The sequence below is a fragment of the Trichosurus vulpecula genome, chromosome 1 (genome assembly GCF_011100635.1).
Source record: "Trichosurus vulpecula isolate mTriVul1 chromosome 1, mTriVul1.pri, whole genome shotgun sequence".
In the NCBI taxonomy this organism is placed as follows: Eukaryota; Metazoa; Chordata; class Mammalia; order Diprotodontia; family Phalangeridae; genus Trichosurus; species Trichosurus vulpecula.
Window position 1 is genome coordinate 67,987,991 of NC_050573.1, and position 16,582 is coordinate 68,004,572.

The following is a 16,582-nucleotide window of genomic DNA, read 5'->3' on the forward strand; positions in this document are numbered from 1 at the left end:
AGCCAGAAGAAGAAAAGGAAATTACTATCCATCCAACAAAGCAGATTCACCTAACTCTTTGTCTTCTTTCCTAAGATACCATTAAGGTTGTCAAGAATATATTTGCAAAAATTTTCAACAATTCTCTCTCCCCTTCAAAATCCACATGTCCCCTTCCCCCCATTGCCTACGGGACAAAAAAAGGTTTATCTCTCAGCCTGCCATTCAAAGCTTTTCGCAGTTTGGCCTCCATTAGTCTCATCTCCCACTGCTCCTCTACATGTACTCTCCACTCTAGGCAAATTACTCTACTCGTATCCTCTGGCTATATTTATGATTTTCTGACTTTGTTCACATTGTTCTCCCCATGTAACTCATCCACCCCTTCATTGTGGCTATTAATATGTTATCTATCTCTCAATGCCAATCTTTTCTATGAAACCTTCCCTGATCCCTCTCCTCAACCTCTGCCCCTTCCTCTCCTAGACTACTTTTTTTTGCACTACTCATCTGACACTTAGATGACACTGCCTTATATAATCCTTACAAAGCCCTGACTCCATGATTTGCCACATGAAGGATTCTCTATCCCTCAGTCTAGAAGCTCCTTTTCCTAAAGGTAAACCTCCACCATTGTATTTCTCTACTGCTCTCATTCTGCTGAGCATAACTGGACCATATCATGACATTTTAACTTACTATAAATTTGTTGTACATAATCTCAATGGAGCTTTCTCATGGTAGCTTAGTAATCCTTTATCCTTTCTGACTTCCTCTCTCATTCCTACTGTATCTTAATTGGGCTTCTACCGCTGGATGGCAATTTTAAAACTCATTTCTCATTGACTCAATTCTCCACAAAGGCAGTACTCCACAAACCCTTTTTCAAGGGCTTCAATTCACTCTCTTCTCCTCTTACTTTATTCTACTTTCCCAAGAACACTGAGGCCATCCTAGGTTAGCCACCCTGAGATATGTCCCCAGATATCCTCTCCTTTCTAGTCTGAGAGGATGAGGTGGGTCCCTCTATATCCCTTCCTTGGTGCCACTGATCCAGTACCTCCTATAGAATTTGTTCTATTAATTATCTGATTCCCCCATGAATCCTCAGTCTTTTCACCTCTGCTGGCTCCTTTTGGTCAGTCTGAAAACTTGCTTAGGTCTCTCATTTACTAAAATAAAGAAATTTCCCTTAAATAATAAACTTTTTTTAAAATTAAATTTTATTTTCAATTAAAGTTTGTTTTCTTTTCCTCTCACTTTGCCCCTCCCCCCATGAAGAAAAAGAAGAAAAAGGAAACCACTGTCAGAGGTATTCAGAGTCAAGCAATATAAATTACCATATTTAACTACAGACTTTTCAAAGAGCCAAAGCAACATTTCTGTGAACTAAAGGAAAGCTGGATACAAGACAGTAGATGGAAACATCCTGAAGGAAGCCTTAATATCAGGAAGATAACTGGGATTTAACTAACTAGGACAAAGTTGAGCACTATAGCTACCTGATCGAGGTCTAGGATTACGTGCATGTATAGTTTGTACTTGTCACTATTTGTAATGAAGTGGCTGCTGTTACACCAAAAACCATTAAAAAAAGACTCCTGACTCCATCAAGCTACTGTCCTTTCTTCTTTACTCAATGCTAAGTTTCTAGGAAGATTTGTTTATACTTGTTTCCATTTCCTTACCACTAACCAAACTATTCTTCATCCTTCTGCAATCTGGTACCTGACTCCATCCTAATACCGCAGCTATTTTTTTTCCACTGTGTTTAATTAATTTATTAACAAATACATAATCTCCTCTTAGTCCTTATCCTTTGACCTCACTGCAGCATTTGAAGCTGCTTCTTTTGGGACTTGACTCAGCTTCCGTTTCTTTGGCTCCTAAGATTACGTGTTATTACGTGTTATGTGAGAGATCATCTAATTCTAGATTGCAGTCCAACCCCCTCAGTAGATGAGGAATCTGATGCCTAAAGAGCTTAAGCATTCTGTTCAAGGTCATCCAAGTAGTAAGTGCCAAATCTAGGTTTTGAAGCCAGGTCTTCTGGCCTCAATTCCAGTGATCTCTCCACTATGAAGGATTCTCCATCTCTCAGTCTAGAAGCTCCTTTCCCTAAAGGTAAACCTCCACCATTTTATTTCTCTACTGCTCTCATTCTGCTAAGCATAACTGGACAATGCCATGACATTTTAACTTAACTATAAATTTGTGGTACGTAATCTTAATGGAGCTCTCATGGTAGCCATGCTGTTTATTTTCCTCTTGCCCAGTAGCTGAGGGTATTTCTCAAGTCTGTGCCTCTGGCCTTTTTCTTTCTCTCCTCTGTATTAGTCATCTCATCCTGGCTGCAATTATAACTTTAACGCAGATGACTCCCAAATCTGTACTGCGAGTCATCAGTTTCTTCCTTGAGAAGGAACCTGACATTCTAGCCTGTCTGCTGGACACTTCCAACTCAACAGGACCAACACTGAGCTCACTTCCTCCCCCAACTTCTCTACTTCTTTAGATGACATTATCATTCTTTAAATAATGTAAGCTGGACCCCTCAGAGTCACTTCTGACTTCTCTCTCTTCCTCACCTACCACATCCAATGACCTGCCAAAGTCTGGTCAATTCTATTTCGTCTATATTTAATCCCCCCACTCTGCCACCCCCTTTTCCCATTCCTACCTCTAATCACTTCTCACCTGTCATAATGGAATAGCTTTCTAACTGGTCTCCCTTCTAATGTCTACTCTAATTTGTTGTTTACATAATTGCTTGACTAACCTTCCCAATATACTGCTATTATTATTTCAGTCCTCTATTCTAAAACCTTTTGTGGCTCCCTACACTGTATGTAGAATAAAGCATCCTGTAGGAAATAGGGCACTCAAGGCCCTCCACAAGTGGGCTGCGAACTCTTTCCAGCTTTCTCACAATGCTCTCTCTTTATGTATCCTATGTTCTAGAAAACTAGACTATGTATTATCCTCTGTTCTCATTCTGCTCTCTCCCATCTCTTTGCATGTGTCTGAAATGAATTATTTATTCCCCCCCATCTCTACTTGCTGAAATTCTTTCCTTCTTTTAAGGCCCAACTCAGGTGAACCCTTCCTGAGAGCCCTCCAAATGAAAGGGCTCTCTCTTCAGCATGGTACAATAGGGCAAGAACTGGACCTGGAGTTAAGAGACACCTGTCCCTCACTCCCAAAGTTGTGTAATCTTGGGCAAGTCTCTTAAACTCCTGCCAGAGCTTAGTTCCTACCACTGTAAAATGAAAATACACTACTTTCAAAAAGTGCTTCTAAAAAATACTACCTCTCTAGGAGTGCTGTTGTGAAGAAAGCACATAACGATCCTTACAGAAATGCAAGCTCTTTGTTTTATCCGCAGGCTTCTGGACCTTAACTCAGACCCTCCCTTTACTCCTTGTTACTATATACTAATTTGTATACACACCCCCTTCCCTAAACTAGCCTGGGAGCAGTCTGAATGCTGGCCAGGGCTGCCTCATTTCACCTTCGTGTTCCCAGCATGTGGTCAGTGCTCAATAAATGAAGAATGAGTACCAGGGGAACCAATTCTTCTCCAGGGACTTTTGGAGCTGTCTGAAAGTAGAGTGGGCTGCCTTTGGAGGTTGTTAAGTTCCCCCTCCCTGGAGCTCTTCAAGCAGAGGTCAGATGACCACTTGTCAGGTATGTCCTACTGGGGATTCTTTTCATGTGGGTTGGACTAGGCTGCTGAGGTCCCTACCATCTGTCAGACTCTGTGATTCTTTGGCCAGATCTGGGTAAGGTTGTGCACATAGCTGAGTTTCTCCTAGTTTCACTTGATCCACTTGGACTGGTCCAGGGGAGGGTTCTGGAAGAGAGGAGTTCTGTGGTTTGCTTATCACTCTAGGCCAGGGAAAGATGGTAATACCTTCATTCTCCAATGTGGGATAACTTCGGGCTCCTCGTAGGTCATACTGCGTTTCTTCCCTCTCACTAGGAATCTGGCTGGCAGAGAAGGCAGCTGTTGGTCCAGGCTTGATTGTTAGCAAAGTGGTTCTGCCCTTCTTTGATGGTGATGATTTCAAAGCTGGATTGCAGAAAGATGAGGCAGAGCAGGAAGAAAAGAAAAGTCAGGATACTAAGCCTCATAAAGCATCTTCTTTTTAAAAACAAAAACCAAATCACCTTTCCCCTCATCTCCTGCTCTTCTCCCTTAACGTGAATTGTGCTATAGTCAAGCTGGTTTCCTTAACACTCCCCACTCTGCTTTCCAGTTTCAATACCATTTACCTCATCTGAGATTGTCTGCTCTCATAATTCCTTCATCTGAGAAAAGCAGCCAAGTACTCATCTTGGAATTAAAAGACAGGTTCGAATCCCAGTTCTGACTGAGTGGCCTCAACAAAGTAATTTTACCTCTCTGAGCTTCAGTTTCCTAATCCGTAAAATGGGATTAATAATACTTTCACTATCAGCTTCCCAGGGCCAGGAGAAGGGAAGCACTCTGTAAACCTCGATTCATATGTAAATGTGAATTTTTATAATCTAATTCTTCCCTAACCGCCAATGTCCAGCTCATGTCCCTTTCTTTTCCATGAAGCCTCCTACGACCAACTTACTCATGTTAATGCTCCAGGGGCAATTAACGTGGCAGCAAAAGGAGAGGCTGCACCAGGACCTCCAAGCTGGAGAGACTCTCAAGCTCCATTTTTACAATTCCACATTTCTTTTAGTAGAACATTTTAAAATCAATTCAATTGTGAGACTCAGGCACACATATACACATATATGAAAAATATCTTGTATTTGGTGCTGTTTTCTATATTACTATTTTAACATATTGTAGGGATCCCCTCTTACAACTTTAAGAGGGTGTATGCCTCATAGCCCCCCGTATTCTTAATCTGTTTCTGTTTCCTTTTCCTCTAAACTCTTGCCATCCTTATCTACCACATTCATTTGGCAATTACTATCTAGAGACTTGTATTGTTAGCTATCATTTTTTGTGTTTTTATATGTATAAACATTTATACACATGTACACATATAAAGAGACATATAGTCACAAGTCTCAGAGTTGGAAGGGATCTTAGGAGTTATCTAAAACAACCCATAACTGAAATATGAATTCCCTGTACAACACACACAATAGATGGTCACTTAGCTTCTGTCTGAAGCCCTCTATTAACAGGGTACTCATTAACTTTAAAAGACAACTTGCTTTATTCTTGTATAGCTGTAGTTGTTAGGAAGACGACTTCTATTGAGCTGAAATTTGCCTCTGTATAATGTATACCCTTCAGCGTAAATACTGTATCACTCGGTAGAATGTAAATCCCTTGAAGGCATGGATTGCATTTTATTTTTGTCCTTGTGTCCCCAGGGATTAGCATTGTGCCTAGTACACAGTAGGTGCTTAATAAATGTTGACTGAAAGAGAAGTTTTCCCCTCTAGAATCTTAAGAGATGGAAGGGACCCTTGGTCCCCTCCTCATTTTACAGGTATTAGGCCTGAGGCCCAGAAATGGTAAGTGCCTTGCTCAAAGGTATATAGTAAGTTAATGGCAGAAATGGAACTTCTGCCCAGATTTTGATTTCTAATGCAGTGCTCTTCTGACATTCACTCAATAAGTATTTGTTAACCACCCACTATGTGAAATACACATAGGAGAGATCCTGGAGCCTGTATGTGCTCGTTCTGAGGTTATAAACACAAAAAAGTATAAAGTTCCTGCTCTCAAGAAGTTTACATTCTACCAGAGGGAGAGGGAGGGGGATATTATATGTATATACCCAGAAAAAGCCAAGAAGAGCAAGAGAATATTTACAATTTTTTTTTTTGTGGAGGAAGAGAATACTAATACTAACTAAAGGAAGCTATTACTAACTAATTTCAATTAGTACTTTCTTGTGGAGGAAGAGAATACTAACGGTGAGGGAGAATCAGGAAAAGCTTCTCGGAGGAGGTAGCCCCTGAATGGAGGACTTCAAGGAAGCGAAGGATTCTAAGAGGCAGCCATGAAGAGAGAGAATACCCTATGTACAGGGTCAGCTTAGGCAAAGGTGGGAGATGGCCAGCTCCGTGGGAATGTACATATGAAGGGAAGTAATGGGAAATCAACCCGGAAAGGAAGACTAGAGACAGAGAGTAGAGAGATTTGAGCACTAATGTGGAGAAATGTGTATTTTATCCTAAAAGAAATAGGGAGGCAATAAGACTCTTGAATAGGAAGGTGATTTTGGCAGCCGTATGGAAAAGCGATTAGGGAAGGGAGACACCAGCATCAGGAGATGAATCAGGAAACTATTGGAGTAGTCCAGTCAAGAGGGAACGAAGGTGTGAACTAGGGCAGCTGCTGTATGGGGAGGAAGGAAGGGAATAAACGTCTCCACAGTACCTCTTGTGTGCCAGGCACTGTGCTAGGCACCTTTTACAAATATTATCTCATTTGATTCTTACAACAACCCTGCCAGGTAGATGCTGTAATTATCCCCATTTAAGAATTGAAGAAACAGACAAAGAGGGGATGGATGGAAAAAAATGTGGCGGTAACTGAGAAATGGTTAAAGGATGTGAACAGGCAGTTTTCAGGTGAAGAAATTAAAGCTAGCTATATTCATATGAAAAAAATGCTCTAAATCACTACTGATTAGAGAAATGCATATCAAAACAACTCTGAGGTACCACACCACACTATCAGATTGGCTAATATGGCAGAAAAGGAAAATGATAAATGCTAGAGAAGATGGGAAAATTGGAACACTAATACACTGTTGGTGGAGTTGTGAATTGATCCAATCATTCTGAAGAACAATTTGGAACTACAGTCAAAGGGCTATAAAACTGTGCATACCCTTTGACCCAGCAATAGCACTTCTAGGTCTGTATCCCAAAGAGATCATAAAGAAGGGAAAAGGACCCACATGTACAAAAATATTTACAGCAGCTCTTTTCTGTGGTTGCAAAGAATTGGAAATTGAGGGAATGACCATCAATTGGGGAATGGCTGAACAAGTTGTGGTATATGAATATAATGGAGTACCATTGTGCTATAAGAAATGATGAGTAGGCAGACTTCAGAAAAACCTGGAAAGACTTAAATGAACCAATGCTAAGTGAAGTGAGCAGAACCAGGAGAATATTGTACACAGTAACAGCAACACTATGTGATGACTAACTCTGATAACTCTTCTCAGCAATGCAAGGATCCGAGGATACTCCAAAAGACTCATGATGGAAAATGCTATTCACGTCCAGAAAAAGAACTATGGAGTCTGAATGCAGATTGAAGCAGACTTCTTGTTCTTTACTTTTTTTGTTTCTTTTTTCTCCCGTGGTTTCTCCCATTAGTTCTAATTCTTCTTTACAACATGACTAATGTGAAAATATGTAGAGCCTATATCAGACTGTATGCCATCTTGGGGAGGGGGAGAAAATTTAGAACTCAAAATCTTATGGAAGTGAATGTTGAAAACTAAAAATAAATAAATACGAATTAAAAAAAGAAATGTTGTGGAGGTATAATTGATAAGACTTGGCAACTCATGAGGGTGGTAAGGGACAGAAGGGGGTGAATGATGAAGCTGAGTTAGAAAACCTGGGTTCCTAGTTATACCCTCAATAGAAATTAGAGGCTTGGAGGAAGGGCAGGTTTGGTGGGGAGGGAAGATAAATAATTTCGTTTTAGATGTATAGACTTTGAGATGCCTATGGGATATTCAGGTAAGTTCAGTAGGCAGTTGGTGATTTCGTGATGTGAGAAAGATTAGGGCAGAGTTTATTGATTTGGGAATCATCTGCATAGAGATGATTGCTGAACTCCTAAGTGCTAATGAGATTGCCAAGAGAACAAGTATATAGAGAACAGAGGCTTCAGGACAAAGCTTTTGGGGACTGCCTATGGTTAGGAAGCAGGACAAACTTGATAATATAACAAATTAGGCTTAGAAGGGATGGTCAGGCAAGTAGGAAGAAAAGTAGAATAAAGTAGCACCAATGAAGCCAAAAGAGTTGAGAGTATGCAAGAAAAGTGAGAGGTCAAGAAGGATGGGGATCGAAAGGCCACTGGATTTTGCAAATGAGAGATCACTGAGAGTCTTAAAGACAGCAGAGCTGAGGGGTGAGGTTGGAAGATAGAAGGCAAGGGACTAGGAAACTTCAAGAGGCTGGGAGGTGAGGTGGTGGAGGTAATGAGTATAGGTGAATTTCTCAAGGAACTTGGCTGTGAAGGGCGAATGGCTATAAGATGGTAGCTTGAGGGGATGGCTGTACCAAATGATAGTTAAGGATGGAGGATACTTGAGGACGTTTGTAGACAACAGGGAAGGAGCCAGTGGATAAGAAGATCAAAGGTGAGTTAAAAAGGATGGTAAAAGGTGCAAATTCTAGGAGGAGATCACAAACAGAGGGACTAGTTTTGGCAAGGAACAGTCATTACTTTCCATTACACAACCTGCCTTTTAAAACTGTGTTCTGTAGGACTCTCATTAAGTTCCAAACTCCCTGCCTGTTACTCTTTCATCCCCATTTCCTGGGGATATATTCTTATGGTGGGGAAAGGTTTTCCTTTTCCTCTGACATAGGATCCCTGCTTTCAAATTCCTTTTTCTCTTCTACCAAACCTCTCAGCCCCTGGCAAGGATCTGGGCCAGATGTCTTTGCCCACATGCTGAGACATACTCACAGGAGTTCTTCCGAAAGACTGTGTTGCTCATGAACTTGAAAAATCTCTCAGCATAGAAGCTGGGGCGGTGCACAGAGACGGTGTCCTAGAAATGGAATAGTTCACATTAAAAAGGAAAATGGAAGTGGGGTAGGTGGGATGGAAAGAAAGAAAAAATAAGATTGTTGAAAACATTCTTTACATTGTGGCAGAGTAGAATAAGCTCTTAATTCTAAGGATCTAGGTTTAAATCTCTGTTCTGTTATTTACTGCCTGTGTGACCTACGGCTAGTCATGTAAACTCTTTAGGCTTCGCTTTTGTTAACAGGGGAGTGGTAGGGTGGATCAGAGAATCCCTGTAGTAACTTCCAGCTCTAAATTCCATGATCCTTTCATCTGAGCTCTTTTCCAGCTGGCTGGCTCACTGGGGCCCCTCCTTGCTATATCCCTTTCTTTTGTTGTTCATTCATTTCAGTCATGTCCAACTCTTCGTGACCCCATTGGGGTCTTGGCAAAGACACTGGAGTGATTTGCCATTTCCTTCTCCACTCATTAGACAGATGAGGAAACTAAGGCAAACAGGGTTAAGTGACTTGTCCAGGGTCACACAGTTCTAAGTGTCTGAGGCTGGATATGAACTCAGAAAGATGAGTCTTCCTGACTGTAGGCCTGGCACTCTCTCTATCCATTGTGCCACCCAGTTGCCACAATTAATCCCTCTCTAATACAACACTAATAATTATTTTCGTTGGAAACTGTTCTAGTTTTTATAACATCCAAAGACTAGAAGCACTTGAGTGAATTCTAATTAGGTTTTACCTTAGCATTGACGATGGCGATGATTTCAGTGGCTGAGGAAACCTACATTTTAATGTTTATAATTAGCCTGATGATGCTGCTTAATTTGGGGGAAAAATCAGAGAGGGAAGGTCTCAGGACACATAGTAACCAATGTTTAGGGACGACACCATGCTCTAATCTCTCGCCAAATCCTATTTTATATTTCAAAGCCACCTCTATGACTATACACTGGCTACACAGTGCCTTCTATGTCTTTCCTCTTTCTTCTGGGGAGTTTATATGGGGATTGTGATCAGAAGATTTTTCAGGGTTAGAAGAAAACTCAGATGAACTTCTTAGTTTTACAGAGGAGGAAAGTAAGGCCTATAAGAGAAAAGCAATTTGTTCAAGATCACGCAGGTAGTTAATGGCAGTTTTTTTTACATTCATTCTGAAAATTTTAGTTCCAAAATCTCTCCTTCCAGACTCCCCCCAGCCACTGAAAAAGAAAGTAACATATCCATGTGAAGTCATGAAAACAAATTTCCATATTAGCCATGTTGCAAAAAAAAAAAAAACCCACAACATAAAACAAACACACACAAAAAAGTGGGAAAAATGCTCCAACCTATATTTACAAGTCCTTCACTTCTCTCTCTGGAAGGAGACAGTATTTTTTTCATTATGAGTTAATGACAAAGTTTTAATGATAATTTCATTCTTCAAAAGGTGAAAGGACCAAGAAGGGAATGAAGTTCTACGTTGGCTCTTATTCTCAACAACAAGAATTGGTTGCTGGAATAGAAATTCTAGGAATCTTAGGAAGGAAGTGACCACTTATCTTAGAATTTTTGCTAGAAGAGAGAAAAGCTGGTAATAATCTGACATTCATGCCAGATTTGGGGAGAACAGATTTCAAAGGGTTTGGCAGATCTCCTGGACTAAAATTCTTTAGGGGAAGTCATCAGAGGAAGGATCAGAAACTCTCAAGAATGAGATATTTAAGACATAGAGAAATAATTCCAACGAGGCAATGTGTAAAGTGAACAAACAAAGATATGTAAAGAACTCACCAATTAACTCAGATAAAAAAATACCTAAGATGGAAACAAGGATAAGAGAAGAAGTAATAAATACTAAAGGATGGCTCAATCTTTTGAGAATAATGTTAGGAGTGCTAGAACTCAGAATGAGTGATGGCTGTTAAGGAAAGGAGGAGGATCAAAGAAAGGATGGGACCACTGCTTAAGGCAGACAGGATAATGGAAGATAGATATAAATAAGAAAGGGCTACTAAACTTTTAATTTGCTTCTGTCTTCTCTGTCAAGGTGAATGATCTCTGGATTAGCAGGACAGAAAAAAAATTAGCTAAAAGCAAACTGATACCCAGTATAAGTAAAGAGGCAGAGAGCACATGGCTAGCTGCCCATCATGAGTTCAAGTAAGCCAAAACAGATGAACTATAAGAACTGGCAGATGTGATTGCTGAGACACTACCAGCAGTTTCTGACAGATCACAGAGACCATGGATTGGATTGCATCAGGATTGGAGACAGGCAAGCGCTAGCCTTATTTAAAAAAAAGGAAAGGGAATGAGATCTACAAACTATGTGAGGCGGACTCAGATTTCTGGAAAAGCTATAAATCTGGTGTACTATATACTGGTCAGCACACATCCAGAAAAAGATGCCATCATCCCAGAGAACCATTTTGACTTCATCCAGAGTAGGTCATGGCAGACCAACTTTAATTCCCTTTCTGATGGGCTTGTTAGACTAGTAGGTCAAGAAAATGCTATAGATAGGAGGTAGATTTGGAACCAACTGAATGGTTATACCTGATGGTCATTAATGGTTCAATATAATATCGATCTCCAGTAGAGGGCTTCAGGTTTGGCACTGGGGAATTTAACATTTTTAACAATAATGATGTGGAGAAAGATATCGGTGACATGTTTATCAAATCTGGAGCTATCACAAAGCTGGGGGTGGGGAATATAACACACTGGATTAATAGTAAGGATTCAAAAAAATCTTGACAGGTTAGAGCATTGGGATGAACCAAGAGAAAATTTAATGGGGATCATTTAGCCTTCAACTTGTATTCTAAAAATCAACTTCCCAAGTCTAAACTGGAGGAGGTATGATCAGAAAGTTGTTCATCTGAAAAACACCAAAAAACCCTTCAGTCAGAATCAACAATGTGACGCGGCTGCCAAGAAAGCTAATTCATTCTTTGGTTTCATTGAAAAAAAAATAGCGAAGAGGAATAGAAACATGACAGTTCCAGCACAGTCTGCCCTGGGTTCAGTTGTGGCTCTCTCATTTAAAAAAGGACAATGATAAGCCAGAGAGCATCCGAAGAGAATGACTAGGATGGTGAAAAGCCTTGAAGTAACATTATGTTAGTATGGGCTGAAGAAACTGGGTGCTGTTACATGGAGACAAGAAAAAATTGCAGGGTAACACTTGAGGGGTTGTCATGTAGAAGAAGGGTTAGGTTTCTCCTATCTGACTCAAGAAGCAGAACCAGAAACAATGGCTGGAAGTTTCAAAGAGCTAATTTTAGGCTGACTGAAAGGACAGCTTCCTAACAGTTAGAGGTAGTCACAAATGGAATGGGATGCCTCAGGAAGTAGAGGATTTCCCTACACTGGAAGCCTTCAAGCAAAAAATCAATGATAATGTATCAGGTATGAAGCAGAACTAAAGATTCTTATCCAGGTATGGATTGGACTCTTATGGTCTCAGAAATCCACTCCAACTCTGAGGTTCTATGATGCTGAACTAAGATGTGAACACAATTCTCCTGATTCCATGAACAGTTTTTAAAGGATTACTGCCTCTGAAAACAGTGAGCTCCTTGAAAGTAAAGGTATTCAAGTAGAAGTAAGTAACCACAGAGGTAGGGAGGGGATTCTTGTCTGGTGTTCTATCAAAGGTCCTCTGGTTAGTCTAAGATATACAGCCTTTTGAATTTGCCAAAGCATTTGCCCATCAATTAAAGTTTCTTATATATTATGTCAACTGAGACACAAAATACTCCCATGTGGTAGATGGTGGGGTCTAAGGACAACAATTTTACTCAGGAGAAATATGAGGTAGAGAGAGGTTAGATGAGGTTACAGAACAAGTTTCTAGTGTAAGGACTCCTGGGAACTGCTCTATGGTTTGGGTGGCCCACATGGTTCCAGTGAGGCTTTCCTGACTCTGTTTTTTCCTAAGTAACTACAGCATATGTCAACCAGCAGGTAACAAAGATTTAATGGCCTAAAGTTTAGAGCCATGTGGTCAAATTCCAGACAATATTTTCCTCCACCTGGCTCTGTGGCAGTACATTCTCTTTGGTGGAATGACTAAAGTTGAAACTGATAAGTTCTTGGGAATAGTTCATTATATTAAATTCTCTTGGGCTTGATCTAAATTCTTTAATGATTAGCATCAAGTTCCATAACTGATACTTTGGTAGAAATAAATTTCATTAAAATGTTTATAGAAAAAATTTTGTAATAGCTATTCAAAAATAAGATTTTTCAGTTGCAACAGGAGTCATCATTGCTGTTAGGAAGAAAAATTCCCATGGTCTCCATTGCTATAAAATTCATGTGGCCCTCCAACTGAAAAGACACAAGATTTAAATCAGGAAGACCCTTATGGATCATTGATTCCAACTCCTTCATTTTTCCTAAGGAAACTGCAAGTCAGTCAGAAAGGTAAGATGACTTCCCAAGGTCACACCTGCCTCTGGTGAATCCCAGAGGTGAGTCGTGGATCTGAGTCTTCTTCCAACTACACCACCAATGCCTCTTGGACCTTAGGCTCTGTGGTAAACCTGAGGGACATGCCCTCTCCTGGGCTCAGCCATCAGAGAAACCAGCAATGCCCATGATGTAATGATACTCCACAGGGCCTGGGAAGTGGGAGCTCCTTTGTTGGATCCTCACTACATTTCTTAACTCAGACTAGGCCCTGGAGGTCTGCCTCATTTTTTCTCATTTCTACAACACATTTGTTTATAAAGTGTTTTCCTTACCACAATCCTACATGGCAGGCAGTGCAAGTATCATTTATTATCTCCATTTTCTGATGAGGAAACAGACTCAGAGGTTAAGTAAATAATTTGCAGTTACAGAGCTAGTGAGTATTAGAGCCAGGGCTCATAGAACTTCTAGATTTGACATTGGAAGGGACCTCAGAAATCATCTAGATCAAGTCTCCCATTTTTATCAATGAGGCAATGGAGGCTGAGGGAGATGAACTGCCTCGCCTAAGGCCATAGCATTATCCAGCAGCACAGCCAGGATTAGAACTCAAATCCTTTGGTCAAGGTCAAATTCAGCAGGCTTTTTACCACCTCAAAGTGCCTCAAGTTGCTAGTTCTCTTTTCATGTTCAATTCAACTGAATAGTTCCTAAGCACCTGCCATGTTGAGGCCTTGTGCTAGGCTACAAGTTTCTACTTTTGAGAAGCTCCTATTTTATACAAACACAGAGTTAAGAAATGCTCTAAGTTGAGGGGGAGAGAAGAGGTCAGTGAAGGGCAGAGGAAATGAGCAGAGTGAGGAGGTACATTCCAAGCCTCAGGGTGGCTCTTGGAATTACCAAGAGTCAGAAGATGGAAGGCTAAACTGAAGGAATAGCTACTAGTCTAATCTGGATAGAACAAACTGTTCATGGAGGGCAGTAATGAAAGTAAGAAGAGAAAAGTAGGTGATCATGGAAAACCTTTTACTTTATGGTGAGGAATTTGTATTTTGTTCTAGAGGTAAAAGGGTACTAATGAAAGCTTCTGAACAAGGTAACAATGGAGTTGAACATATGTGTCCTGGTGAATCTTCTATGGGCAAGGAACCTATATGCCACACTTTTGTATTCCTGTAAATACTTAGCATACCAGTGCAGGTCACAAAGGGCAGGGAGGGATGCCTTCCATATGAGCTGGCTGCATATTGTGATGTTCAGGGTCCCAGGTATACTGTAATTACCAGCCTATTACTAATGTCTGAAATCTGCCACAGGAAATTCACTCCTTTGGTCCAAGATAAAGGGAAGTCACTTTCCTGCCATTTCTAAACCATGGCACCTGCATTCCAGTCACTGCCCTCAACCTCTCCCCTTTCTCATAGAATCTTGGCCTTGGGCCTTTGGTCCACCCAGGACTCTGCAAGGTGAGCTCTGCACTTATTTTGCCTGGAATCAACTCTGCCTGTCACTTTTTAGGCATCTTCAAACCATGGCACCTGCACTGTAGTTGTTGATGTGCTGTCTTCCCCCAGTAGAATGGAAATTCCTTGAGGGCAGAGACTGTCTTACTTTGTAATGAACTTACTTTGCAATGTACACACGACCTTACACAAAATATGTGCTTAATAAATGATTTATTAAATTCATTATTCAAGAGCATCATATCAGAGCTCAAGAGACCAGTGTCCTTTATCTCTGCCACTGGGTCATTGTGTGATCTCAAAAAAAACCACTCCCCTCTCTCAGACTAGAAGTTTCTGAATGTACAATGAGGGGGTTGGCCTTTACACTGCTAACATCCAATGCTTGAGTTTTTATACAATTAACTTTATAAGTACAAAATGGGAGAAGCATTGTTAGATGTTAGCGTTCTATAATCTCAATATGAGTTAACATTGAGATACATCAACCAAAAATTCCAAGTCAATCTCAGGATACATTAAGGGAAGCTTAGTGCCCACAACAGTTTCACTCTACTCTTCCCCAGTCAGACAAAATTTGGAGCATTTTGTGGGGTTCTGGGCATCCTATTTGAGGAAGGGTACTGATAAGTTGGAGCGTCTGAAAGGAGGGCCACAAAGATGGTGAGAGGTGCTAAGACTGTGCCATGAGAGATCAGTTAAAGGAAATGAGAGGATATTTTCTTTAAAAAAAAAAAGGAGCCTTAGTGTGGAAGAAGATAAGTTGCCTTCAAATATTTGAAGGTTTGTCATGTAGAAGAGTTATCAGAGTTAGAAACAATGGAGGGCAATGAAGAGGGGCTGATTTAAATTCTCTGGGAGGGGAGACTCCCTACCATCCTCACTTTTGGACAGAGTGCTGGACTTGGAGTCAGGAAGACTTGAGTTTGAGTCCTGCCTCGGACACTTCCTGGCTGTGGGACCCTGGGGTCTTCGTTCACCCTTGCTGGATCTCAGTTTCCTCATCCACAAAATGAGAGGATTGGTTTGGTGGCTTCTAGGGTCTCTTTCAGCTATAAACCTGTGATCCTATAAATAACCACAATTGTCCAAAGGTAAAATGGGATGCCTCAGGAGGTATAGTGTTCCCTTACTAGAGGTCTTCATGTGAAAGTTGATCACTCTACTGGGGATGTTGTAGAGAGGATTCTCGCTCAAGAATAGGTTTGACTAGATGACCTCAGATGGCCCTTCCAACTCTGAGATTCTGTGACTTTATCACCTCAAAGGTCCCTTCCAGTTCTAACAATCTGTGAAAATATAAATATCATTGAAAGGGATAACCTATTAAGTTATAATGTTAGTCATCAACACCTTATTTTCAATTATCTTATGATCTAAACATGGAATCTTAAAGTGTAAGACTTAGATGGGAATTTAGAGGGCATCCAGTTCAACCTCCCATCTCATGCAGGAATCCCCTCAACAAAATTCCAGACTTTGCTTGAATTCTCTAGTGACAGGATTTGTTGCCTCATAAAGCAGTCCATTCAATTTCTGGGCAGCTATAACTGTTAGGAAGTTCTTCCTTCTGTTAAGCCAACATTTGTTTCCCTGTAACTTCTCTCTTACTGCTTCCAGTTCTGTCCTACAGAGCAATATAAAAAAAAATCTGCTCCCTTTTCCATACAACCCTTGTGTGACATGGTTTCTAGACCTCTCACTATCACGGGTTCCCCTACTCTGTGCATGCTCTACTAAAATAAAGTTAGTTTCCTTTCTTCATCTAGCTCTTTTAAACATAGCCAGCTGAGAGCAAGTTTTGACTGGAGGAAAGGTCTAGACACTAAACATGGTGTCCTTGCTTAGGATAAGCAGGTATGAAGGATGGAGCTTCGTCAGACAGAGGCAACCTGAACAAGTGGACCTGTGGGGCCACTGAAAGAAGGAAGTTATCACAAATGAGGAAGAGGAAACTGAAAAATGGAAGGAGAAGCTAAGCTATACCTGTATTGAGAGGTTGTCCTGACTGT

General features: G+C 40.7%; 1 protein-coding gene across 5 annotated transcripts in view; it reads right to left on the reverse strand.

Annotated features, from left to right (window-relative positions):
• PIP5K1C (phosphatidylinositol-4-phosphate 5-kinase type 1 gamma) overlaps nt 1–16,582 on the reverse strand; it is a 134,910-nt gene that overhangs the window by 17,500 nt on the left and 100,828 nt on the right. For all 5 annotated transcript variants that reach the window (XR_005010152.1, XM_036753904.1, XM_036753889.1 and 2 more), the window contains exons 11-12: nt 8,648–8,732; nt 3,893–4,051 (exon numbers count right to left, since the gene is read on the reverse strand). Coding sequence is in view for 4 of the 5 variants with exons in the window: in XM_036753904.1 (XP_036609799.1) it covers nt 3,893–4,051; nt 8,648–8,732 (244 nt within the window). In the remaining variant the exon portion in view is untranslated. The remainder of the gene's footprint in view (nt 1–3,892; nt 4,052–8,647; nt 8,733–16,582) is intronic.